General features: G+C 41.3%; 1 protein-coding gene across 2 annotated transcripts in view; it reads right to left on the minus strand.

Annotated features, from left to right (window-relative positions):
* Window positions 1-25,786, minus strand: part of LOC118120013 (receptor tyrosine-protein kinase erbB-4) — a 283,408-nt gene that overhangs the window by 7,443 nt on the left and 250,179 nt on the right. For both annotated transcript variants that reach the window (XM_035174572.2, XM_035174571.2), the window contains exons 21-26: window positions 11,968-12,123; window positions 10,048-10,123; window positions 8,177-8,323; window positions 5,854-5,951; window positions 5,115-5,285; window positions 1,473-1,722 (exon numbers count right to left, since the gene is read on the minus strand). In XM_035174572.2, coding sequence (XP_035030463.2) covers window positions 1,473-1,722; window positions 5,115-5,285; window positions 5,854-5,951; window positions 8,177-8,323; window positions 10,048-10,123; window positions 11,968-12,123 — 898 coding nt within the window. The remainder of the gene's footprint in view (window positions 1-1,472; window positions 1,723-5,114; window positions 5,286-5,853; window positions 5,952-8,176; window positions 8,324-10,047; window positions 10,124-11,967; window positions 12,124-25,786) is intronic.

Raw genomic sequence — 25,786 nt, forward strand, 5'->3', positions numbered from 1 at the left:
CTCTCCGTCTCTGAGAATGAAAAGGATCCTGGATACAGATTTGTGACATCTACTAAATCTGTGACACTCTTTTAATGCAAGTCATTCTTCACCAATAAACAAGCACCTTGCATCCTCAATACAATTTATTTTCATGAGCTATGTCTATTTCATCTTGTGACTACACTCCCAGGCAGGGCTATGGCTAATGGCTGCATGGTTAAATCACTCTGTATTTTTGAGAGGATTTGAGGGATTTTAATGATGTGGGATGCATTGTATATTCATTTTTCATCTGAGGACAATAGACAGATCAATATCAGTGCCTGAGAAGAGCCATCATTGGTATGGCACACATGTGCCATACCAATGCACACACATAACCTTTCATTTTGCTTCCTCCTGTGAACCACCACTCTCCAACTAAATCATGTTACACAGGTTTCCTAATGCCTGTTTGAGGGCGAATTTCTCCTGCTCAGTAGAAGAAAGACCGACCAACATATGTCACCATAACAAAGGCCCCGTGCCCCAGTCAGAACATGTTCAGGTGCAGAAATCAGTTATTCAACTTGCACATATGGCAGATCATCAAATTTGGTTATTGTGCTTTTGGCTAAGGTGAAATGCCTTAATGCCTGTGACCTTCCCTGATTTACATTCAGGCTCTGCAATCAATAAAGTAGTGTATGATTTCTATTCTGTTTGTGTATATCCAAAGTTGCTTCATTATTGTGTGTGTGTGTGTATATGCAGGTGAGTGCGTGCAAGCTTATTCAAGGGCCACTTGTATGAGGGACCTCTCCAACAATTCGCTTTGAGGTCCAAAAGACCTAGAACCTGCCGCTACTGCTGCGACTTGGACAGTAGCTGCTAAATACGAGCCAGGCCAGATGTTCTCATCTCCCAAATCCTCTACCAGACCGCTGAGTCACAGCACAATATCCACAAGGAAACAGCAGGTATGGAAAGAAAGAAGGGTGTCAACTAATTCAGTTTAGTTTGTAAAGATGAGTTATTGCACAAACTACCCAAACTAAAACCAACTTTTTCCACCCAGGATTGAAATTAATGTGGGAAGTGTGGAAGAGGGTTATCATTCAGTAAACCACAAGACCATAATAAGGACTTTATAAAGAATAATAACAATTACTTAATATATTACACTAATAACTCAACGTCATGCAATGCTCGGTTTGAGGTTGGTTGTTATTCATGCCCATAAATTGTCGGCTTTAATAAAGGTTTCAGTGAAACCACCCTTTGGGCCATCACATCTGCAGAGTGGTACCTTCAACGGAAACTCCTGCACCTCCGTGTGATGTTGTCATATCATATGCATAGAGAAATTTTACTTGGAGATGTCAATTGTGTCAATGGCTTAATCAGATTATTCCTTTTCGTCATAACAATGGCAGTTTCTACAATATTGGGCCGAATGAGAATGCCTTTTTTCCAGGTTTCCACAATTTTAAGAAAACACTCTGCTTTACCTTGTCCTGCAGTGAGAGCCGAGCTTGGCCCGAGGGTGTGCGACCTCGGGGACGCCTGCTTCCTCAGGGTGCCATTGCAGCGAGGGTCGTCCTGGTTGACTCGGCCAAATCCGCCGCCAATTTGTCCCCCCGAGGCCAAGTCCTGTGGAGGGAGGCAGCTCCCTGACACGGGCGGAACAGAGACCACTCTTGGGAGGGTGGCCAACATGTCCTCCATGCTGAAACTGGGGTCCTGGTAGCTAAACTGGTTCTAGATAGATGGATGAAGAGGGAGTGGGTTTAGTTAGCACAGAGATGTACAGAGTGTGAGCAAACCCCATGAGACAAATACAACTAGGAAGAGTTATGGCAAAGTTTGTACTGCTCATGTTGGGCAGAAAACAAACAAACATGCAACAAAAAAATCAATAAAATACAAATAAATCATAAAAAATAAATAAAAGCTCCATGCAAAAAATATTGTGCATCGTAAAATAAGGAATTTCAGGTTCATTGTATTATCTGTACTATTTTTATGTGTCAGGCAGCGGAGACAAACAGCAGTGCCAAACAATGATATGGCAGCATGACTGCCAAGGACAATTTAATTAAAAGGTTTTTAATTAAAAGGCTCCATGCAGCAAAGTCTGCAGCCGTATCAGCCCTGCCCTGCTGTGTACATCCGTGTCTACGCTCGCAGGAAAAACAAAAAAAAGTGCTTTTTTCAAACCTCACTGGGAGCTTGATTCTGATTCATCTTTGTTCTGTCTCTATTTTCCAGCAAGATGTGGGTTTTTCTGTTTCATGTCCATCAGCTTCTGTCCCTAACACGGGGTCTGATAAGCCTGTAATCTTCCCTAATATGACAAAAACGTTCCCGGTGCATTACACACAGATAAGCAAACAAAGCCCCTGTATTTTTGATGTGTAAATTAAGGTGCAAGGTCAAATCCCACTTTCCCAACAACGAACTCAATATGACCTTGGTACCAAGGCCTCGACCAAGAATTAGAGCCAAATAGCCTTTTGGATTCAAGAATTTATTAGAGATGGGTCTGTCACTATAGCTGCATCCTTCTGATGGACTCATTTTACTTTCTGGTGTTTGTTGTGACAGTATTTCAATAGATATCAGCACAAAGAAGCTGCAAATATCAGCTTTAAACCAAAGTTTGACTATATGCCCTGTTCGAACTCTGCTTGTGTGCCTCTTGATTCATCAGTATCAGTTGAATATTTGCTTAAGCCTGGAGACAAAGCTCGAGAGCTCACGCCGTCTTTTCTCATTCCCCCTTAACTACATCTACTCTATCAACCTGTGTCAGTCCTCATCTGTACTGCTCCTCCTTCCTCCTCCTCTCAGTATTTCCAAAGGAAATAATGACAAAAAAGTTATTCAAGTGAACCACCAGGGTCATTATCATTCTCTCATAATGTTGGCCATGAAGAACAGTGGTCAGACGGAGCATCACACTTGAATATTTCGAATAGACTAGTAAAGTGCTCCATTCAAACGTTCCCGAGGAGCGTGGTCACCATTGAACTCACTTGTTTTCATAGTCAAACAACTCTAAAACTCTCATTGTAAAGAAATAAACAGCATCACTCTTTCTTATAATAATATAAATCTCTGTCTGTGGAACGCACATCACAAAAAACCTTCATCTTATTGGCTTCAGACTTGCGGAGGCACAGTGTTGAACTTGGTGCGGTTTGGACACGCAATATGTTCAACCTTAAAAAAAAAATTCAAAAACAGGCGTCTAGCGTTGGGACTCAATTTACGTTAATCATGACAACAGCATGTTCATGATAACAGCAGCGACAACTGATTCTCCAGTTCTGGGTTCTGCGAACTGAGTGGAGCCGCCCAGAACTCTGAATCAACAGGTGAACAGCTCTGTGTGCAGCAGCAGTGGTGCAGCTTCAGGGGCTCGATCACTGCAGGTCACTTTTTCAGTTTCAGAAAGAAAACTGCAAGCAGCATCACCACAGGCCAAACAAACAGCCCCTTCCAAACAGGCATGTTTACAGCGGGCGCTGCACTAGTATCAATGATGGCAGTTCCTTATGTTGTGATGTGGATTCAATGTTTCCACTGTGTTGTGTAACAAAAATTGTATTTATGTGTAAATATTATATTTTGTATGCTGCAATGATTGCCTTCATTATGAGCATCCACATTAATTTGGATCAATGTAACTATATTAAATTGATCCTATTAATTCAGTATCATCGTTATTTCAAAGCCAGTACAATAACTTAACAAATATGATCCAAATAAATAATCTTTCACCCGTCTGAAACGGAACTGGAACAGAAGTCATTTCTCTCATTGGCATTCAGCGGGCGTTTTTTTTCTGACACCAACACAGGGGGATACTGGAATACAAAATGGCTGAGTTGCCTGGCTGTGTGACTGGTTTTTGTGATAGATTCAAGTCCAAAGAAAGACGATGAACATTTGAACAGTCGAGGAACAGAGGGAATCTGGCTGTAAATCCCAGTTTTGAAGAAGGCAATTACTGCAGTTTCACAATGGAGAGAGACCAAGGAGAATAAAAAAAAAAGACGACAGATAAAAAGAGAGCAGGAGGAAGATGAGAGTGAAACGGAGAAGGCTGCGCGGGTTCAGCCTCAACGTCTCGCTCTTTTGTGCTTGTACAGGACAGTCCTGCAAACGCCTCCGCACTGAGAAAACTCTCACACATCTCTTAAGATACCACACAAATGATCTGAATGACTACTTTGACATTATATTGTCTCCTTATGCTTCACGGTTCAGCACTAATGACCGTGCCGCTGCACTCAAGAAGAAATGGTGATAAGTGGAAACACAGCACATGTAATGGTAACATAGCACATGTCAAGGATTTATCCACCAAAGGAAGAAAAAAATATTTAAATTGCAAATAGAGAACTGAATATTAAATAATGCGAGGGCTTCATATTTCATAAAACCTTCATGCAGAGCAGAAAAAAACAGTGTGTGCATTGACTCGGCTGGAAAAATACACATATCCTACATTTGATTAGAGTTAGAAAAAAGTGGTTCAGACAAATATTGTTCTTCATATTTGTCTGGGTTTTAGAAGTGGAGTCATAGTGGCGATTCAATGGCCTGACTGGTTGACTACAATTCTAATCAAAATGTATGACAGTTAGACTGATGTTACCTGACGTTAAAACTTGACAAAACTGCACTTGTCTAGTTTGTTCAAATAGGTTTAAAGAGTTAAATACCAGTTTTTATGTTCAGATCTCCAACAACAATGAATGATGTTATATTCGAAAAGGGGCTGTTTACATTAATTTATCAATAAAACAGTTTAAAATATAACTTGTGTTGAAAAACTTATTTGAATCAAGAAGCAAACACTACACTTGGCATAAATGTTTTGACTGACTGAGAAGGAGATTTGAGCGTAACTGTGATTAGATGGATTAAAATCTAAAATATCTGAGTCAAATATAAGACAATGTCAAAGATTGTGGTCATCTCAGAGACAAACTGAGCTCAGAGACAAACTGAGACCAGGAGAACTTTGGCTTGAGCCCAGTAAATGCGAGCAACCACTCAGCAATGACCTCTAGAGTTACTGTTAAACCAGACCCTGTATTTTAAGGCTTATGTATATGGGGAGATTTCCTAACACAAAACACCTTGACGGAGTCCATGCGCGGGCGCGGAGTGTACGCCAGTGGAGGAATGTTGAAGGAGTGGGGCACCAGGTACTCGTCGGCGTCCATCAGGTCCTCCAGCTCCTCCTCGTCCAGGAGGCTCTGGAAGAACTTGCTGTCGTTGGGGCTCGGCAGCTTCATGCGATCGTCGCCCTGAGAAAAGTAGAGTGTTAAAAATCTTTGGGAAGTAAGATCAAATCTGTGTTACAAAGGCTGGAAAATGATACGAATTTCATGCAAGAGCCGCTGTAAAAATTTCACTGGGGTGATTTATTGTATTAAATAATAATAACGTAATGATGTGATAAATAGATTAATATTTTTCTCACAATTTTTACATCTTAATTAGTGTTATATCTTCACATCATTTTTATTTCTATGAAAGAGCTTCAAACAAAGATTATTTCATTATTATTTTGACGGATCTGCTAATAATCAAAGATGAACTTCACTCTATCTGTTGAGTAATTTAAACCTAGCAACCTCAATTATTTTAAGGTACAATACACAACGAATGAAATGTGTCAGTTCATTCATCCAATAAGGAAAGTAAAATGTAATTTTTTTTTAAATGGACGTTATCATTATTCTACCAATGACCAATGAATTGGCAAAAAAAATATGCGAAAATGACAACAGAATATTGAACAACAGCAACGACTTCGAACTCTTTAAGACATTTAATCCAGATCTTGTTGGGACGTCATGAAGATTTACCAACCTGGATGACAAGGTATCTCTGGGGATCACGCGCCATTCGAGTGAACTCTGCCGCCAGCTCCTTGAACTTGGGTCGACTGTCTGCATCAATCATCCAGCCTGAAAAATGTGTGTGTGAATGTCAGTGTTTGATCAATACGAGGCTCCAAACAGATAGATAATGAAATGTAAACCCTTTAGCCAGTAGCCCTTGACTTGAAGTTTGACCATTTTAATTAGTTAAATATCAATTCATGTGGTAAAGCTGTTTTCCATCCTCAGTTTGTAATTCTCAGCAGTAAACAAAAGCCTCATCAACACCCATCCAGATCAATCTATTTCCTGACACTTAGTAGATAAAGATGGCTGCCGCATCTCCATTTCCTTCCATGATACAGAAATTAAGCTGGTCCTGCCGATACATGTGCTCAACCAATCACGAGTCAGTCTCAGCTGTCAACATGACTTTTCAGATAACTAATTAAAACCAAACTAGAGTGTGAACTACTCCACCTAAAATGACAGGAACCATCTTTCAGAAAAAAACAATTTGTGTACTTTGACTTGTTGGTTTGGTCCCATCCAACAACATGGAGGAGGAGGGATTTATAACCTATTAATACTGCTTTGGCTTCATTTTTGGGGAGCAGGGGTGTTGTCAATCTTCACATACGGTCAGTGACTTTGCAGCACTTGAAGATGGGTGGAAAGGAGCAGGATCTGCGTTTCCTTATTGTTATTCCTCACACGTCAAGATTCCTGGCTTTGCACATCGTGTCACATGTGTGCCGTGCTCTTTTTTTTTTTGCTATTTGCATAAAAAAACCATTCATTGTAATTTATATTTTATATAAATCATTTAAGCCCGAAGTAACATACATCTTTCATTTTATGCACGTGCACATGTGTGAATAATCATCCACAATGTCATTGTCATAAGAAAGATCCTGAATGAGAAGCATGTGACAACTGTGCAGGAGGCTACTTCCACAGCACGTCTACTTTGAACGTTGCAGGCATGTGAATACAAAATGAAGGTGCAACACATATGTATATATCCCTATAGCTAAGATTGCATAAATAAAGTATGAGTATGTTTTTGTTAAAACAAATTCACATTCTGACAGATGCTAATAAGCTTCCCACCTCTAAAGGTCTCAGAAGAGCCTCCATTTAAACCATTTTCCATCACATAAAACATCCCCATTTGTTCCATAATGAACAATTACAGATTTTTTAAATGACATTCTCTTTATTGTAATCACTTTTTCCAGTCTAAAGATAAACACTGTTTCAACACTAGGAAGGCCATATGGAGTAATGAGCTCCTCTGCCAATTTCTCTGTGAACACATCGTTGCGGCGCCAAAGCAATCATGTGATCTGGCCCCGAGCAGAGCCCGACGAGGTATCCGGGGAAATAAGACACAGAGATCCAAAGAGAGAGACGTGGCTCTACACAGGAGTACACACATACACGTCCACGCAGGGGGGGGATTTCATATGTAAAAATGAGCTTTTATCTTGTTGCTTCGCTTCTTGCCAATAGATAAATAAATAAAGTATGAAGAAGTCCATTTTCACAACATGTTCAGGGTGTGGATTTGGGTGGGTGAGCTCCGTACCATATGTTTAGCTGCGCAAAAAGAAAGGCAGGTAACAATGACCTCACCCGTCTGTGTGTGTGTGTGTGTGTGTGTGTGTGTGTGTGTGTTCCAGGTTGGCGCAAGTTCAGGGTGTCAGTAAGGGGCCAAGGTGACAGTGAGGGCCAGAGGCTGGAGCTCGGAGAGTGGAGGACAAGGTCTGGGCCGCATTGGCACCAAAAGTCTTTGTCCTGGCAGCAGTGGCCAGAGGTTACAACACCACCTGTGACCCCGGTGCCAGACAGCACGACACCAGGGACAGACCCATAAGGCCGTCATGTTGGTGGTGGGTGTCACAGCCAGCCAGAAAAATGAGCTGCTCATTATCTTCTAACGTACGTCCTCGGAAACCTTCTTGAAGGATTTCTCACAATTTCAAATTCTGCTTTAAAATATTCATCTTTGACTCCACCTTTATAAAACAGCTGTGGCATTTTGAAAATCGCAATGAAAGCGTAATTGTTTTTTTTCTGCTTTGACAAAAAAAAAACTGGCCTTCTACTCACCCCTGAAATCTACTGGCTTTTCTACTGTCGACACAAAAACTGGAAACATGCCCAGCACTGTATAAACTACACTCATTTTTCTATCACTTATTTGTTGAGATGCACAGAAACTGACTTTTTGTGCTGCTGTTGTTATCAGTTATGTTACATTTTAAGTATCCCTGTGACTTTTGCCCACTCAGATGCTCTATACCTACATTTGACCATGACCATGTAGACGTCGATGGTGCAGATGGGCGGCTGTGGAAGACGTTCTCCTTTCTCCAGCAGGTCTGGAATGTCTCGGGTGGAAATCCCATCATACGGCTTTCCTCCAAAGGTCATCAGCTCCCACATGGTTACCCCTAAAAAGAAAGAAAAAGGACATAGGGAGAGATACACTTTAAAAACAGAGGTACAAAATAAGGTTTGAATGTTTGCATGTTCTCCCTGTGTCTGTGTGGGCTTTTTCCCCACAGTCCAAAGACATGAAGATTGGGGATTAGGTTGATTGATGATTGGAGACTCTACATTGACCGTAAGTATGAATGTGACTGTGAATGGCTGTTTATCTCTGTATGTTGACCCTGTGTTGGACTGGCGGCCTGTCCAGGGTGGACCCTGCCTCTCGCCCTATGCCAGTAGGGATGGGATGCAGGATAAGTGGTGAACAGATGGAAAAAGATGGATCAGTTAACTAGAGCGCAGGGAAAGGAAGAAGTAGATAAGATAAGGACAATCAAGGTGAGAGAAATCAGTGTAAAGAGAGTACAGACAGGCAGAGTTAGAGAGATAAAAAAGAAAGATGAAGAATGGCAGTATTTGACAGGAGAAAACTGGAGATAAAGCAGGAAGAATAAAATTGAGGAGAATAAAAAGACGAAACGCAAATAATGTGAGACCAGAAGAGAGATCGGGGGATGCGGAGACAGAACTGAAGTGGAAGAGGAAGCGATGAGACAAAGCGTAAAGAAATGAGACGACTCAGAAGAGGACAGGAGACGAGTGGAGGAGAGAGAGAGAGGAACTAATCACAGTCTTGAAAGTCATCAGCCAGCCTGAACTTTCCTCAGCCCTAATCGTGTTAGTGTTAATGAGCTAATGAGCTAATGAGCTAATGAGCGGCGAGCAGAGTAAATGCACACAATAAGATGGAAGTATAATAGCCCGCGGTCATGGAGGACCACTGGGGACACGCACGCACTAAACCACACTGATACTTTTAATCAAACACGCATTATTCTCTTTGATACAACCCCATCTCTTTTTTCTTATTTAAGAGTCATTGGGAGACTTAAACAGGAAACTGTTCCTTGAAATATGGCGATGAGAATTACATAAGACGGAGGGATAATGGAGAAGAGTCCTTAGATTTAAATCTTGCTGACCCGCTGATGGCTGCACAGACTCATTCTAACATTACGGGAGTTCAAGGAGTAAATCACCCGGTTTGCATTTTACAGTGATTGTTATTGCCACATGTTCAAGCAGTTGAGAAAGTAAGGGAATCATCACTCCCCTCTCATTGGGCAAAATCTGACATAAAGTCAAGGAGTAAATCTCCCTGTTTGCCTTTGTTTGCACTGCTGCGGTTTGAACCAGCGGCACGTGAGCTCTGATGTTGCCTCAAGGAAACAATCTAGTTTTAGCCCTATGTGGTAATTCTAGTGACAATGTTCAATCAAACATGACCCCAACCAGTGCAAATTGCAGAACCAGTGATGAATCATTTATTCTCATTAAGCAGAACATGTTGACCATTCAACTTTCCACAATTCTTTCAATATGAACTTTGCTTGATGTCTGAGGACTGAATGTTGATAAAGCCATGGACGGTGTATTGGATTCATTTTTTTTCTTTCTCCTGAGCACTTATGATCTAATTCAGTTTCTCTTCAGTTGTTGGGGTGTTTAAAAGGCACCTGACATTTCTCACATAGGTTTCTGCTAAATGGATATAACGTGATGTCCTTTTAAATGGAAAATCACTCAAACAATATTTCTGGTCTGGCTCTTATATGAAACTATCATGGTCCTAATGGCTTTGTCCACTTTACTCGAGTTCACACAAGGAAGTTTGAAAGCTCACCGTAACTCCAGACGTCACTCTGATGAGTGAACTTCCTGTAATGGATGCACTCCAAGGCCATCCACTTGATGGGCATCTAGCAGAGAGAATCACAGAAAAGCATTACTATATATTATACACGTGCTACATTCACCCTTAAAAGCATTTTACAATAGTTTCTCTTATATATTTGTACATAAAAACAGATCAGGACACATGAGAGTTACATTGGATAATTTTGTTGACATCCAGTGAACTTTTTTGGCAGAAGTTACTGTATAAATCATGTTAAGTAGCAGAAATGAAACAGGGTGTGTGTATCTGAATAAGTCAAGCGGCAGGGTGGTCTGGGATGCGGCTTAACACAGTGATTAGATTTGAACGCCTGCTCTATTGATTACAGTGATGGAGGTGAAGGGAGGCGGATGTCGGAGGTTAGCGTGTGTCCGTCTTTCAATCAACTTTAATTGTTTTCCTCAGAGAGGGAGGCTTTAAAACAACAAACAACAGAAGAAGAGGATGAAGGAAAAATTAAAAGAGACTTTACGTCGGTGTAAGGAGAACCCCAAGGACGAATTTGTTTGCTATGTTTACAAGGTTTTGAGATCTGGTCCAATAGAGCAGAAGAGTTTCTCACTAACTCCACTCAAACTGCAATTTGTGCTGAGTTAAGTTCCTCTCTCAGGACATAAAACCCGAATCAATGCTAAAGTCTATTGTTTGTTACTGTGGACGTTTTTCCAACATGTCAATGGTGTGGTCTGAAACAGTAATTCAGTAATATTGTATCACAGCGAGCAGCCAAACACCCAAAAACATCAACAGCAGATAACAAGGTCACTCACTGCAGCTTCAAATGAGCATCCAGGAAAATACCAGAGGAGCTGCCACTGTGCAAACTAACAATGGCCTCTAGCTACACTAATATCTAATACTAATCTCTAAAACATTTCCCAATAGTACTTTTGAATGTCTGATTCCACAACGGAATCTTAGTGTCAAGTCAGACCACAAAGAATGTCGAGGGTAAAGTCAAACTATCATGAGGATTTGAAAATACACTCGTAACATTAATCATTATTAAAATTCATAATATCACAAGAAGGCTACATGTTGTCCCTGTGGGGAATAACAGAGGATCATTGAGTTAGTGTTAAAATGAGAAATGTGGAGCATCTTGTTAAGTTATCCTTTAGTTTAAAAAATAATGATCTTTTGGTTCATCAGCAGCACATTATCACGCGTATCAGGACTGTGAAAAGATTTCTTCAGTTTATTCTGAAGAATCTACAGAGAGTAGTGGTCGACTGAGGACCTAGTGGGTTAGATCCGCGTGCTGTTCAAAGAGGCTTCGCAGTTTCTGTGGAAACAATGAGATTGTTCAAGATTTTGGATCCATGAGGAGAGGAACTCTGGTGACCATGGTTTCTCTTTGCCTCTTACAGCCAAAACATTTTCTTTCCTTTTTCTCCAAATGTCATGACTTTTTTCTCAATCACGACTCTATTCATATAATGTGATTCTTTTCTTATTAAATTGCCACTTCTGGTCATAATAATTGGACTTTTTTCTCATTAAATTACAACTTTATTCTTGTAATATCCTTCTCAATTATACATATATTAAGTTTAATTTTTCTTCTTCAATGTGGCCCTAACACTGAACAGAAAAAACAGTCCAGCCAAGAAATGGTTAAAGCTTCTTATGACTTTATAGATATAAGGGTTGCATAGAAATCCTATTTAGGAAAATCTCAAACATGGACTTTAATCAATGCATTAATGAAAATACTAAACTGTCCCACTCAAAACACTGATACTTATTCAATCATGTCATTGTGTCACAGTTCATTGAGGCTCAACGAACCTCAAATGTAGACATGCATGTTATTTGTTGTTATTTGTGTTATTTTTCATCTGACAGTGTAAATAACTTGGTTACCTTTCCTCCATCAGCATTATATTCCTTCTCATTAACATCCAGCAGGCGAGTGAGGCCGAAGTCCGTGATCTTGATGTGGTTGGGAGATTTGACCAGGACATTGCGGGCTGCGAGATCCCTGTGGACCAGCCTACGCTCCTCCAGATACATCATCCCCTGCAACACACACACACACAGTCATTTTCCATTCTATTCATTTAATATACAATACATATATCTGCAGGCCTGAGCGAGCAGCAGTGTGCTGCAACCTGCACTCACATGCAAGTCTGACTCCTGTTCAACATCACCATCTGTCTTCATCATCATCATCATCACAATCATCACTATGATCACTACCACCTCCAAGACCCCATTAGAATTTTTTATAATTACTCGTGTCATCATCATTACCACCAGCACATTGTTATTTTCATGGTTATAATTCCCATCAATCAACAAGTAGACTGTGGAAAAGCCCTCGTTATTGCTAAATGCTTGGTGATGCAGTAACAGCTGCATCAACCCAGAGGCAGGTTTTCAATTAAAAACAGGACTCGCAGAAGAGCGGATTGTTGGAGGAACACATTTCATACAATACATTTACTGAACAATTAAGAAACCAGCCCTCCACTCTTTCTCCCTGTCCCTGCTTTAATTAATGATGATTATCTGCCTTGGAAGGAAAAAAAAAAGGCAAAAGACATTTCTCTGTAACATCAGCATCACATTCACGTGAAGTTTCCACGCGATTAATCCACAATATTCATTTCCAGGGAAGGGTTCGCAATGTTTTCCCCTCAAAGCCACTCAAAGCCATGGATGGTGTATTGGCATCAAACTGCAGCTGAACAAACAGACAGGGGTGAAAACATAACCTCCTTGGTGGAGGTAGTATTGCATCTGAGGATGTCAGGAAGTGGGAGGTGAGATCTGAAAAATAACTTGCGGCGACGCCTCTCAGAACTTAATCAATCGATACAATCTTGGCGGTAGAGTTTTGGATTAGTTGGAGGCAGGGGAATGACTCAGTTCTTTTTCCGATGCCAGAGAAAAAGAAATTAAAAAAGTCTGATCTTATAAAGAAAATTATATTTTACCAGCAGTGACACTTTTTAAACAATTTCTTTCATTATTCAAAATATATCAATCCCTATCACACATAAACACAGCCCCTTGCTCATATACTTGTACATATACCACTAACAAAGTGGTGTCAGAGTTTGCATCACCACAGGATAAGACTGAAAAGTTCAGCGTGACACAATATGACAATAATAATCTCTGCATGTAAGTATAAAAGATTTTCATTTTGCATCTTGTGCTACACGTCAAGACTTGACCACCGTGCCTCACTGCAGGAGTGGACCTGCGGAGAAAGACAGATGAGGTGGGGGAAAAATGTAATTGGTCCAAAAATATCAGAAAGCACTTTGTTTGAAGTGTCAAGAGGACAGGAAAAAAACGAGGCCTTGTTTGAAACCATAACAAATTGGATTTAGCTGGGATCGGCCGCAGTGAAAAGAGGCTGGAGAGCTGAGGAGGAGTGGGGGGGTTCGTGGGGTTGAGTGGCGACATTCTAAGAGGTGAGATTACTTTGGTAAAACTATAATCACTCCGCCTCATTTGGCTCCCTACCCCGGAGTGAACATGTGGTTCTATCACACACCTGCACGTTAACACACAAACTCACATGTAGATATGACTGCATGTGTATGTTTGTGTGTGTGTGTGTGTGTGTGTGTGTGTGTGTGTGTGTGTGTGTGTGTGTGTGTGTGTGTGTGTGTGTGTGTGTGTGTGTGTGTGTGTGTGTGTGTGTGTGTGTACATGTGATGGGCAATTGGAAAAAGGGGGCTCACAGCAGAACCAAGAAAAGATTATCCACGTCAAGCTGGTAGGGAATTTTCAACAAGAAATGAAAAGAAAGCGATTGTCCAAACCCTGATCAAATATTTTCCTCCTCCATTCCCAAATGAATCCATATATTTTAGTAAAACAAAGGCTTTGTCGTCAATAACAGCACTGGAGGGAATGAGGTGAGGAGGTGGTCAGGATGATTGGGTTTTACACCCACCTAGAACACCCCTCCCTAAGTCTGCTGCCAGGGTGGCACTATTTGGTGATGGGTGGTATCAGAGGGTGGGGCCAGGCAAGCTTTATGGTCGTTCAGGTTGGAGGACGTGTTGGGACTGGACTGGGCTACATCATAGTAGGAGATCCAGCCTGCAGACACGACTGATGAGTTACGACCTGATAATCAAACTAGGTTGCCGTCTCATTCCACTTCATTATCCAGTGTGACTCACTGGAAGGATGGATGGACAGAGATCGTGTTACAAAACGCCACAGGCTTCTAACAAAGAGGGGCTGTCGGAGATGTGCTGAGGTGAGATGATTTACCGACAGCAAGTTCCATCAGTTCCTCGAGACGTTGACACACTGGGAGATGAGCAGCGGTGAAAAAGCTTCACTTCAGACAAAGACTTTCTGTGCTTCTTTGTTTTCATTTAGTTTTCTGCATGTGTTTATTAGTTTGACACTGACTAAACCACTGTATAAACAACAATGATGTTGGGGGATCCTCTCTGAGGGAGGCAGGACCCGAAGCTCTGAACAAAATGTGTCATCTGTGATTGATGGGATCAAGGAACCCGGTGAAGTGCACAGCAGGCAAAGAGCTCAAGTAACCAGTAATTGACAGTTTACTCAACTGTTGCTCATGTTTGCTTGAATTTTTTTACTGGTATTCATGAACTCATGTGACAATAAAAAATATACAGAACTTTCCCTGTCAGTGACACAACAATGACCATGTGTTAAGAAAATAAAAGTACGCCCATCCATCCTTTATCTATACCGCTTTTCCTTTGAGGGGTGGGGATACACCTTGGGCAGGGGCAAACAACCATTCACTCTCACATTAACATGTACAGACAATTTAGATTCTCCAATTAACCAAACCCTAATGTATCTATATTGATTCAAAGGTAGTGGCACAGGATACTGAACAAAATGTGGTCAGGCAATGGGTGAAATAGACATGAGGATGAAACAAACAAACAAAAGACAACAGAAATAAACATAAAGGGGCAGCAGTTTTGAAGATCTAAACCGTATCATCATGGATGCCACCCAATAGCTGAATGGCTACAGGTGCACACCACATGGTTGCACCGGCTTTGAGCAGCAGGTCCCTGGTCGACTCCTGAATGACCATTTACTGCATCATGCTCTCCCCTCCTCCCTCACCCTGTTTCCTGTCCTGTTTCGTGTTAACGCCAAAGAAACAACCTTTCTCCCCTTAATTCATCACCATCCCTGAACTGAGAACGCAGCCGACTGCAACTCCTGCAACACGGAGTCACTTTGGACATGTGATTACTGCAGAATCTTTGGAACCTTTGGATTACATCAGCAACAAGTGTGAGCTGACTGAACACGAGCTCATTACACAAAACAGCATAACCTCGGACCAGTCATCATGCCGGGATAAAGAGAGTGACAGTGCGGCCTATGAGTTTAATTAATAGTGGGTAACTGATGCTCAGTGTGCTGCAATGTCACTTGATGTTCAAAGTCAGGGGGAGAATACATGGTAATCAGAGACAAAGAGGATGCCGACCAGCATTGAAACGCATCCAGTGATCCTGTATGATTTTCAGTCTTCTCTTCATTTTTGGTTTTGCTCTCTGAAGTCTCTTGCATTGCTCAGAGACATATACACAGAGGGAGGACTTGAAAAGGATAAAGGTTGTGGTATGAGGTATCCCATGCTGGCCATTGCCTACGGCTCCCAAATCCCCGAGTCCACTTGTGTGTGTGCGAGTGTGTGTCATGCTTTACACTGCCAGGTTTCTGACAGATTCTTATTTGTACATAAATCGCGGCGGGTAATCTCCTCAATTTTCGAGACAATTAAGCAGTGGAGGCAGAATGGATGGCTTGGCAAGCCATGAATTTTAATTTGCCAGCACAATGACATTGAGTGGGGGAGGTGATGGAAGTGTGCAGTGTGGGAAGTGGCTGCAGACATGCATTAGGAACAATCTATTGATTCTTTTTTTTTTGCAGTCATTTGCTGACCTCCCACGTGGACACGAAGAGAACACCTCAACGCCATGAGGTTTGTAACTGCGGCAGATCTGGATGTGACGGGCGGAGAGATGCCGGCTGTAAAAGCTGCATTTCAGGTGAGTCTACCACCGGAGAAAATCCACGGGCTTCAGTCAGACTCTGATCTGATCGCACCTCCAGTTGAGGGCTGCTTTTCAAATCAGTGGGGATCAGGCCTGTGCTCTAAACCCGGCACATGAAGCTTTTACATGGAAATGTAAGCCATCGAGGAAAGAAACCTTCAATGTTATAGGAGCAGGAAAACCAAGGCTTCGATTCCCATCATTTCAGGAAAATACAATTGTAACTAGCACCACTAGTTAACTCAGTTCAAGGTGTGTTGTGCCAGCCCTACATTTTCACAGTGTAAACAAGTTCTGCTTCTTTTTTTTTAAATACATTGACTGAACTGCATGAACTGAATGTGACATTCCACTAGTGATAATGCTGTTCATATGTTTGGTGTCTAACAACCTCGTCCATCTTGTATGTCTGATCAGACAATGCAGAAGTTGCTGTATCCTGCTTGAAAACAAACTGCATGTTTGTGAAAAGTAAAAAAAAATACAGGTAATAGGGTTATGTTGTTCACTGCCCTCTCAACCGTCAAGGGAATTACTGCTCCCCCAGAAAATATTCTGACCTCCCGTCTCGGTTATTTATGCTTATTTCACGGAGTCGTGCGAACAAAACCTGAGTGGACGGGATTGTCCTCAGATTTGTTTTGTGAAGACAGATTTGGCGGCGAATGGCAAAGGGCTGGAGATTAAATCAATAGGAGGAGAGTGAGGAGAGGTGGTGCCCATTTTTCACCGACTGGCACTTCCCACTGTTGTTTATCGCGGCGAAGATAGAACACACACAGACATGAAGAGGGAGCTGTCAACGCACACGCACACGCACACACAGACACACACACACACACACACACACACACACACACACACACACACACACAGAGAAATCTATAATCAAGTGATTCATCCTGATGCAATGTTATTCATGAGGAAACACTTCTAATGAGATTGAACATCCTACAGAGGCTCAATAAATCTCTCATGTGAACTCTTTCTTTAGTGAGAGAGAGAGAGGAGAGAGAAACAGAGTGTTGGTCTGTGTACTGTATTACTCATGTTGTGGGGACCTAAATCTGTTTATACACTTACATTATGGTGAACTGTTTCTCATCGGGACAGAAGGCAAGTCCCCGAAACATAAATCACTGCACGTTTTGAGGTTATGATCAGGTTGGGCAAGCAGCAGTTATGGCTAAGGTGAGAGTTCGTCTCCAGGAAATGGGTGTGAATCAATGCAATGTCATGGAGACAGACTGAGACTCTCAGACCTGATCTGTGAAGGTAGTATTCTGAAGTGAAGGGGATCTCACGACTTTGGCATTATTAAAATCATATTTATTACACTATTATCTTACCTCACTTGCTCCTACTACTACTACTTATTAGTATTATTTGCAATGACCCTATTAGGAGGTTTATTATGTATTTTTTGGTTGAGGTGTAGAGTGAGATGGCAGCGAGAGACTGACGCTCCACACGGAGGGTGGGGCTCTCTCCCTTTTTAGTGGACAAATCAACACTTCTGACATGTGTAAACACCTAAGAGACCAAGGAGCACAACCGATGGCCGGTGGTGACCCGACACACAGAGTCTATAATCTATAACCTCTGCCTGCACATAAGTAAGTGAATCATACAATTAGCAATGAGAATGGACCTAGCTTTTAATAGTATCGAGCTAGGTAGCGTTCAGTTTGTCTTGTAACATTATTATTATCAGTTCTAGTGCAGTGCCGGATCTAAACCTGCCTGTATTGACTGGGATCTTTGTTTAGTCCGTGGTGATGCTGGTTGCAACTTTTCTTTCTAAAACTCTAAAAGTGACCTGCAGTAGTTCAGCCACAGCAAGTAAAGACCGACTGTGGGACTCGGTCCACAGAGGCCTGAAGCTGCACCAGCGCTGCCGTTCAATTGTTTATTCAAAGTTCTGTGAAGCTCGACTCAGTATGCAGAACCCCAAACTGGAGAATCAATTGTCGTTGCCGATGCCACGAACGCGCCAATTGTTGTGAAAACGCTGTCGTTTCGATCAGAAACAGTCCCAGCCGCCGCTGCCACAGAGCACTGGTCACCTGTTTATTCAAAGTTAATTAAAATTGAAATGTTGGAAATTATTTGCCCGTCAACAACACACAAAGACCGAGATTCCTGGAATCATGAGATACAAAATTATTATAATGAAATTAACTAAATGAAATACATAAATACTAGATTCACACTCATACATTGTGCCATGTTTATTTGATCGGTATAGTATAGTTGTGTGGGAGCAGGTGGCTCTCTGTAAAAGTAGAACCAGTCCATCTGTCCCCTACTTCCGGTCTTCAGTGGTTTCAATCTTGATTGTTTCTATTCCCACAGATAAGCTTCCTGTAGTGTGTGTTGTTCAAGTGGGTGCACGTAAGACCAATGTCAAAGTTTATCTCGTCATTAGTTAACATGAACACTGGGTTATTACTTTGCATTGAATAATAAAACTGTACATCTCCTTCCAAGTGTAGAATACTAGGCCCTGCAAAAAAAAAAAAAAAATGTAATTCATAAAATGTCTCTCATTCCTGTGAATTAGAGCCATTTAATTCTGAGCACTGAGCACTTAGCAGCAAGAAAACATGACTCGTCTCTGCTGTTTTTCTCTTTTATTACGCAGCCTCTCTGGCTCATTTTAACTGGGATGCCAGTATTTCTGGAGGGCACAGGATGTTTTCTGTGACTTGTCTCTTTTGTGTTTTCACATAGCGAATAATCATGCAGCTTTTTATTGGCGGTTCGCGACAACATTGCTGCATCTGCTTGACGTTAGCGCATGTTTATGTATGGTGGGGATATAAAAAGATTCCCGGTGGGCATGGTGGAGAAGAAGGTGAATCACTGTTTAAGGAATGAGGTGAAACAAATCAACGTGGAGGAGAAACGGAGGGGGAAAGGGGGAGAAGAGGAGGCGATAACACAATAATGATGAAAGCGGTGGGCTTTCATTTCATTTTGAGCTCCCATGTCATAATGAATTTAGAAAATGACATTAGGGAGCAGTTTGAAAATGAACAATTTGTCTGCTCTCAGACTGGGTTAGCTCGGTGTGAGGGGAAACCTTGTCCGTATACATTTATTCTCTCTGATGAACGCTCGGTGCAGATTCCCCCACCGTACCTGCAGCACAGAGGAGGGTTTGTGAGCACACCAACTGTCTCCTGAGTGTAACTCTGCTGTTACAATATGCAATCATCACTTTCAATTAATAATCAGATGGCAAACAGACCTGTACTGGTTATAGAAGAAGATAAGTGAAGATGGTTCCCATATTAAACAGCGTGTGCAACCTTGAATATGGTTATGAGCCGCTCTCAAAAATGCAGGGCTTCTTTCTGAATTGCATAGTGTGTTGGGATGAATGCATAATGCCAGACTATTGTGCCTTTGTCTTTACTCGAGTCTCTAGTAAAATGATTTGCGACCTTTGGGAGAATATTAGAATATTGTGAGAAATGCAATATTTGCTATAGTCTGACCTACGCCGACCCTGAAGAGGAAGCATTTTTCTATATCACGCAGAGCTGTGTTCAGAGCTCTTTGCCTGTACCTCGAAAAATCTGTATGTAAATATGATGCGCTGCTCAAAACGGGGAGGAAGTTCTGTGTGTCGAGTTATCACACACACAGACACACACAGACACACACACACTTGCCCAGACAATCTTTAACTGTGCACTAAGAATTCATGGATGCCTCTGAGCCATCAAGCTGAATCTTCATATGGAATTAAGTCTTACATCGTTCTCTATCACTGCTGCCTCTGCTTCAGATTAATAAAAGGGGTTAAGAGAAACAATTCATATGCCAGATGTAGTCAAGCTGAGGTCTTTACTCACCAAGTGACCTATTATATCAATTCTCTGACCTGTGCCCTGATAGAGAAGTGAGGAGAAATACAGTGCTGTAATTAGAAATGATAAAAGATGAGTTTGCAGAAACAAAGGACTGATTAAAAACCTTTAAACCACAGGAAACTTAATAAGAGACACAGTGGAGAAAACAATAAGTGTGATAGCAATAATTCATATGCTTGCATAATAGACTGAGATATAAATTTGACTCAGTCAGACTAGTGCTGGCAGTTGATTTATTATTGTAAACAGAGCCAACACTTTAACAGCTTAAAGGAAGAGTTGGGAAGTTGTTTCATTTTTTATCTTATATGTGCATGTGGCCCTCGCAGGACTGTAATAAACAACCAATCATTTCATTGGGGCCAAATTAAATAATTGGCCAGCCCACCACTAACCAACCTGCCTAACTGCACATGACCGGAGTCTTAAGCTGCAGAAGCAAGCGAGTCAATGGAAATTCGGCTGTTGTCAGGACGTGCACATTCATTTGTTTTGGGGCCATAGAGTTGACCTTTGACCTTGACTTTGAGTGCAGATGGGCAGTTGGCAGGATGTATCTGTTACAAGTGTAGCCTGCTCTTGCTATCTTTTCCAGGATCACCAACCCTAGCTTTAAGTCAACAGACAGTTTCTGACGAAGAGCTGACTAGTCTCTCCCATTTCCAACCCCAAAACCAGCATAAGGACTCCAACATACAGGATGTTAACCCAGGAGGTTACGATTTGGTTATTGGCGTTTCTCACTGTATCTTTGAACAGTAGTAAAAAGTTAAGTGGGACACACATGTGTGTTAAAACCTATCTCTCTATTTGGGAAACACATTTTTTCTGCAGTCATGTCAGACATCAACTCTACCAGCAGATCCTGTTCAAAGTTCAGATTATTTTACCAACATTACAGAGGGTAATGGCAGAGTGGATCTTTGTGACCCCATACAGATATATAACTGAATAATGTTTTTTAAAGAAATATATTAGGAGATGGTGTTTTTAATGGTTTTCTATGTGGAACATGAGGGGAGAAAGGGAGGCTAGTTCACGGGTTGCTGAGGGGCTGTCAAGCCGTCATCACCCTAAATGGGATTCAACCTCTTCGCTGTAACTGTCACTGTGGCAGCTGAGCAGGGAACGACCTCACTTGGCCACGGCTGTTGATTTTTTTTAAGTTAACAACCCCTGCTGTCAGAGAATTCATATCTGCTGCCTCCGAACACTGGAGTCAGAATTGAATCCCAGTTCAGCTCATGAATATGAGCGGATGCTCCAGAATCCGACATAAATTCTGTGTTTCTTTCTCGTCAGTTTTGTAACTTTAATATACATTTATTTCTTACACCAAGGAAAGGAGGCGATCGTTGGCAGCACAACAATACTTGTGTAAAAATAAAAAGATATGAGAGACCGAGGCAGTAACCGTGTCAAATATTAATAATAATCCACAAAGAATCCATTCCTTATGACTTCTAAATTGAGTTTTACCTACAGTATATTACTTGGCTAGTAAATGACATGTTTTTATATATAAGCCTGTTATGCAGGTTAGGCATATATTTTGTGGACTAAAGCTTTTTAGCTATTAAGAGAAATTATATGCTGATTAACTCCTGAATACATAAGTCATAAATAGGATAATATAAATGGTAGTTTGAATAAAGTGAAAATAATAAAAAAATAAACCTGTGACAATAAACAAGAGGAAAGCATCCCGTGCCCTTTGCTTGGGAGAAGAGTTGAGCTAATATTTTTTGAAGCTTTCTTCCAGCTAGCTCCTATGAATGAATGTATGAAGAGAATCCTTTGACCTCACCAGCCCCAGAAGGAGGGACAGAGAGAAATGCTTAGGCAGAGACATGAATAGAGAACAATGGGACAGCAATGCAAATAAAGCAGATTTGCTGAAAACTGCTTTGGCTGAGAATTAACTGAAGCTTTACTTGTTTGCCCAAACGTTGGTGGCTTCAACATGAAGGAATATCCTGCATCGGAGAGATTCACAGTAAGCATGTGGCAGTTATGTACACTTGTGAATGTGAGTGGACATTTTTAGAGGGACTCTTCTACCAGCTCAATATGAAGTCATGAATCCAGTGAGTTAAGTTTGCAAACACTTCCCCAGATGTCTGATATCATGAGGCATATGTTTGGCTTCAGGGTGATCAGGCTTGACTGAACAACATGTTTCCATTTTACTTAGAAAAAAATGGACAATAGGCAAACTGTCTGTGTGCTTTATGGATGTTGATTCTTGTATCTGCAACCAACCTATAACCATATCCACCAGTTGCAGATAAGAAAGTGGTTTAGTTCTCCTAACTTCTTTTGAAAGATTAGAGGTTAAATTTTACATATTTGCAAAATTTTAGTATCAATTATTTATGGTTGTCTTCCATTATACCTTTGGGTTTAGTGTGTAATGATACAGCCTGGTTTGTTTTCAAAACAAGCTTCCATTGGAAACAGACTCCCTTTCCCATTTTAAAGCACATTTTCGAGGCTTTTTTGCATTTGGGGGGGATGGAAAGAAACAGGACACATTGGGAGTGAGGTAAATGGTCTGGCCATCAGGGAGTCAAACCAGTGAAAGGCCAAATGTGATACTGGCCTTAATCATTCGGCTATTAGCTCGCCCCACTCTCCTTTTTAACATATTTCCGGTTTCACTGTCTCTTTCCTTGACCTGAAGGCACACCATAGATGTGCGCAGTTGTGCGTGTGTGTATATATTATGTTGTAATGAAAGCAGGAAGCCTAGAGGTTGCCAGAGTGATGACAGCATATCCTCTCCGTGCCTGGTCTGATGGGGTCCTGGTGGGATACGGTGTTCAGAGTAACACATTTAAGACCCGACACTCAGAGGACTTGTGGGAAGAAAGAGCAGACGTGCATGTGGGGAGGGCAGAAGAAACACAAAAGCTCTGCAGAGATACATTCATCTCTCCCCTTGTTGACTGAATCATCTCACACCGATAGGTCAGAATGAAAGGCTAAACAAATGTGTGGAAAGGGGCTTGTTTCAACAACTCACTCTTCATCTTTTTTATGTCTTAGCTTCCACAGGGACATGAGTTCACTTAACCTTTAGTTAAGTTCAATTCAAAATCCCCGGGCTCCATTTCAAGTTTCAAAGCAAATAAAAAAGGAACAGAAAGATGCAGAATGTAGAGCAGTGTTAATTCAGAGCAGCAGACGGAGGGAAACGGGAACCATCCAGCAGCCACTTATGGCACAATAAAATCCTGTCAGTCTTGATGATGGGGACTTGGGGGCCTGCTTTTCGTGGCAATGAAAGAAAATCCATGGATATCACATTTACCTAAATTAAACTTTTAGCACAAACCTCTAAACCCAGTTTGTTTGCCACTGCGATAAATTAAGATATATAGTTTAGGAACCAGCTGCTTGCCTTGCCAATGCTTGCCTTGATGTGATTTTAATTTTAGATAAAGCTGATAAAAGACGATGAAGCTTAAGACTCCAGAGCTGTAAGGTGTGGACCTTTAAACTCAATATATTATATCATATCCTTGCATTTTTCTGTCACTCTGTTTTGTCTTTATTTTTCTTGCTCTTTAAAATATTACGATCTTTCTACCAAATGGCTTTTTGTGCTGCAGGTATGCTATCTGTCCCTCAGCCTGGAAGCTATCACATTGCATAGTGCTACACTCAGTTATTGCTAACCTGCATTGAACCTGGTTATCAGGCTGCAGGGCCTAACAACAAGTTGAATGCACGTTAACAATACAAACGTATTGAATTATTTCCACATATTGCTGCTAAAACTTTAGATCCTTTATTGTTGCAGCGAAGAGAGACAACTACAAACATGAAAGAAAAGAGAGAAAACAGAAAGGTGTGCGAGCGAGTGCCTGTGTGACCCAGATTGCACGATCCTGCCTTTCTTCCTTTCTGTCAGTTTACCGACACCACGGAGTCACTACCACCGTCGCCCTGCCAGCACGCCGCTCTGCCAGGTCCCCGCAGGCACCTATGGGATCAGGTGGCAGATTCGTAACATACGCCAACAACATGACCTTGTCCTGGAAGGGCCCACTCCAGCCCAGTGATGGGGGCAACAGGGGCCAATGGGGTGAGTGGGAGTGGTGGAAGAATGAGACACCAGATGGATATGTTAATGTGCTTGGCATGGTGTGATCTGCTGCTCTCCCTCTCTGTCTTGCTCTTTCTCTTTTTTTTCCCAGTCTGACTCTGTGACTCTGCCAACGAGTACTCACACAGCGGCGAATACCATTCTCAAAGTGTTATTAAGAAGCAGAGGACTGGGCAGTTTGTCTCAGCAGCCAATGAACTGCCGCCACAGGATTGGGTTTCTGGCACCGACTGAATCATTTGTGTCCATTTCAATAACAGTAGCCTGTAATTTGCCACATTACAACAGAGGGAGCTAAGCTTGCTAATTAAAGCACTGAAGAACTAATAACAAACAAACAAAATACTCTTATCATGATTGCATGGATTTAAATGCATAATTCTATAGTGTTTATTGAGATAAAAAAAGCAAAAAACTTAACAGCCTCACGGGTATTTGTTGACAATCCTTAACACCCCTTGAAAAAAACATTCTTGTTTTGTTGCAGGTTTGCAGGACTGCTGTTAAATTGCATTGGTATTAGCTCGGGGTACCTAGTGTTGGTGTTTGTGCATTGTCCCTACACAAACACAATTTGTTTCAGTGAAGCTTGGGCCTGATGCCGAAAAGGACTAAAAACATTGCACTGTTTCCCAAGCAGAAAAAAAACGACAGTATGTGGGTAATTAATTAAGAAGCCTGTAAATAACAGGTTGCTTTGTTTGAGTTTTCCTAATGTGCACATTACAGTCATCAGAGGCATCAAATAAAATGTATAATACTGATTTTAGATGTAAATGGTAAATAGACCTCATCAATATATAATTTTATACGCAGAACATTTTCTATCACACACCGTTCATACAGTGTTGGCACGGCTGAGAATCTTGCCCAAGGGCACTTTGGATTTCAGAAGATTGAACAATCAAGCTTCATTAACCCTTTGCAGTCTGAGGCTTATTCAGCCAAGATCAAGACCAACATGCCCATTTGGTTTCAGACTGGCAAATGTGCTTTTATTTTGTAATAGATATAATTCAGGCACTGAACAGGAAAATGTCAACAGCGACAGTTTGAAATTAGCAAAGATAGTTGCCTTGTGTTTGACGCTACTTTTCACATGTGTGTAAAAAAGAGCCTTTAAACCTCAAACAGCTGTGAGGAGCAGCCAAAGTGTCCTGACTTTACCAAATAATCCCTAAATTGTAAGGTGGTCCATTAAATCAAAGAAGTAAAAGTACACACAAACAACTGTATTTATACTCAAGGGAATCATTGGGGCAGAACAACATTTACATTGATTTTAATTGCTGTCTATTTGTCTTTTACTGATGCACTGTCACGCTTGTGAGAAACAGAATTTCGCTTTTTAATGTGTATGGAAATACTCAGGAAAAGGACAATAAATCAAATCTCTAATCTTAAATCTTTAAGTCAAATTACATAGAAAGAAAAAAACACACACACCCCTAAATCAATACCAAGCACTAAGCCAATAAAACACCAAAAGCCAACAGAAAATGTGTCCAGAGATTTTCAACTACTCGCTGCTCTGTGGTTTCTGTGCCACAGAATTCATTTCAATAACAAAGATGAAACACTCCCACTCTCCCAATTTCTTTAATATTTTTCTGTGATCATCTAAACTCAAGAGGAGTTTTCAACTGTGCCGG

Source organism: Hippoglossus stenolepis, chromosome 13 (genome assembly GCF_022539355.2).
Source record: "Hippoglossus stenolepis isolate QCI-W04-F060 chromosome 13, HSTE1.2, whole genome shotgun sequence".
In the NCBI taxonomy this organism is placed as follows: Eukaryota; Metazoa; Chordata; class Actinopteri; order Pleuronectiformes; family Pleuronectidae; genus Hippoglossus; species Hippoglossus stenolepis.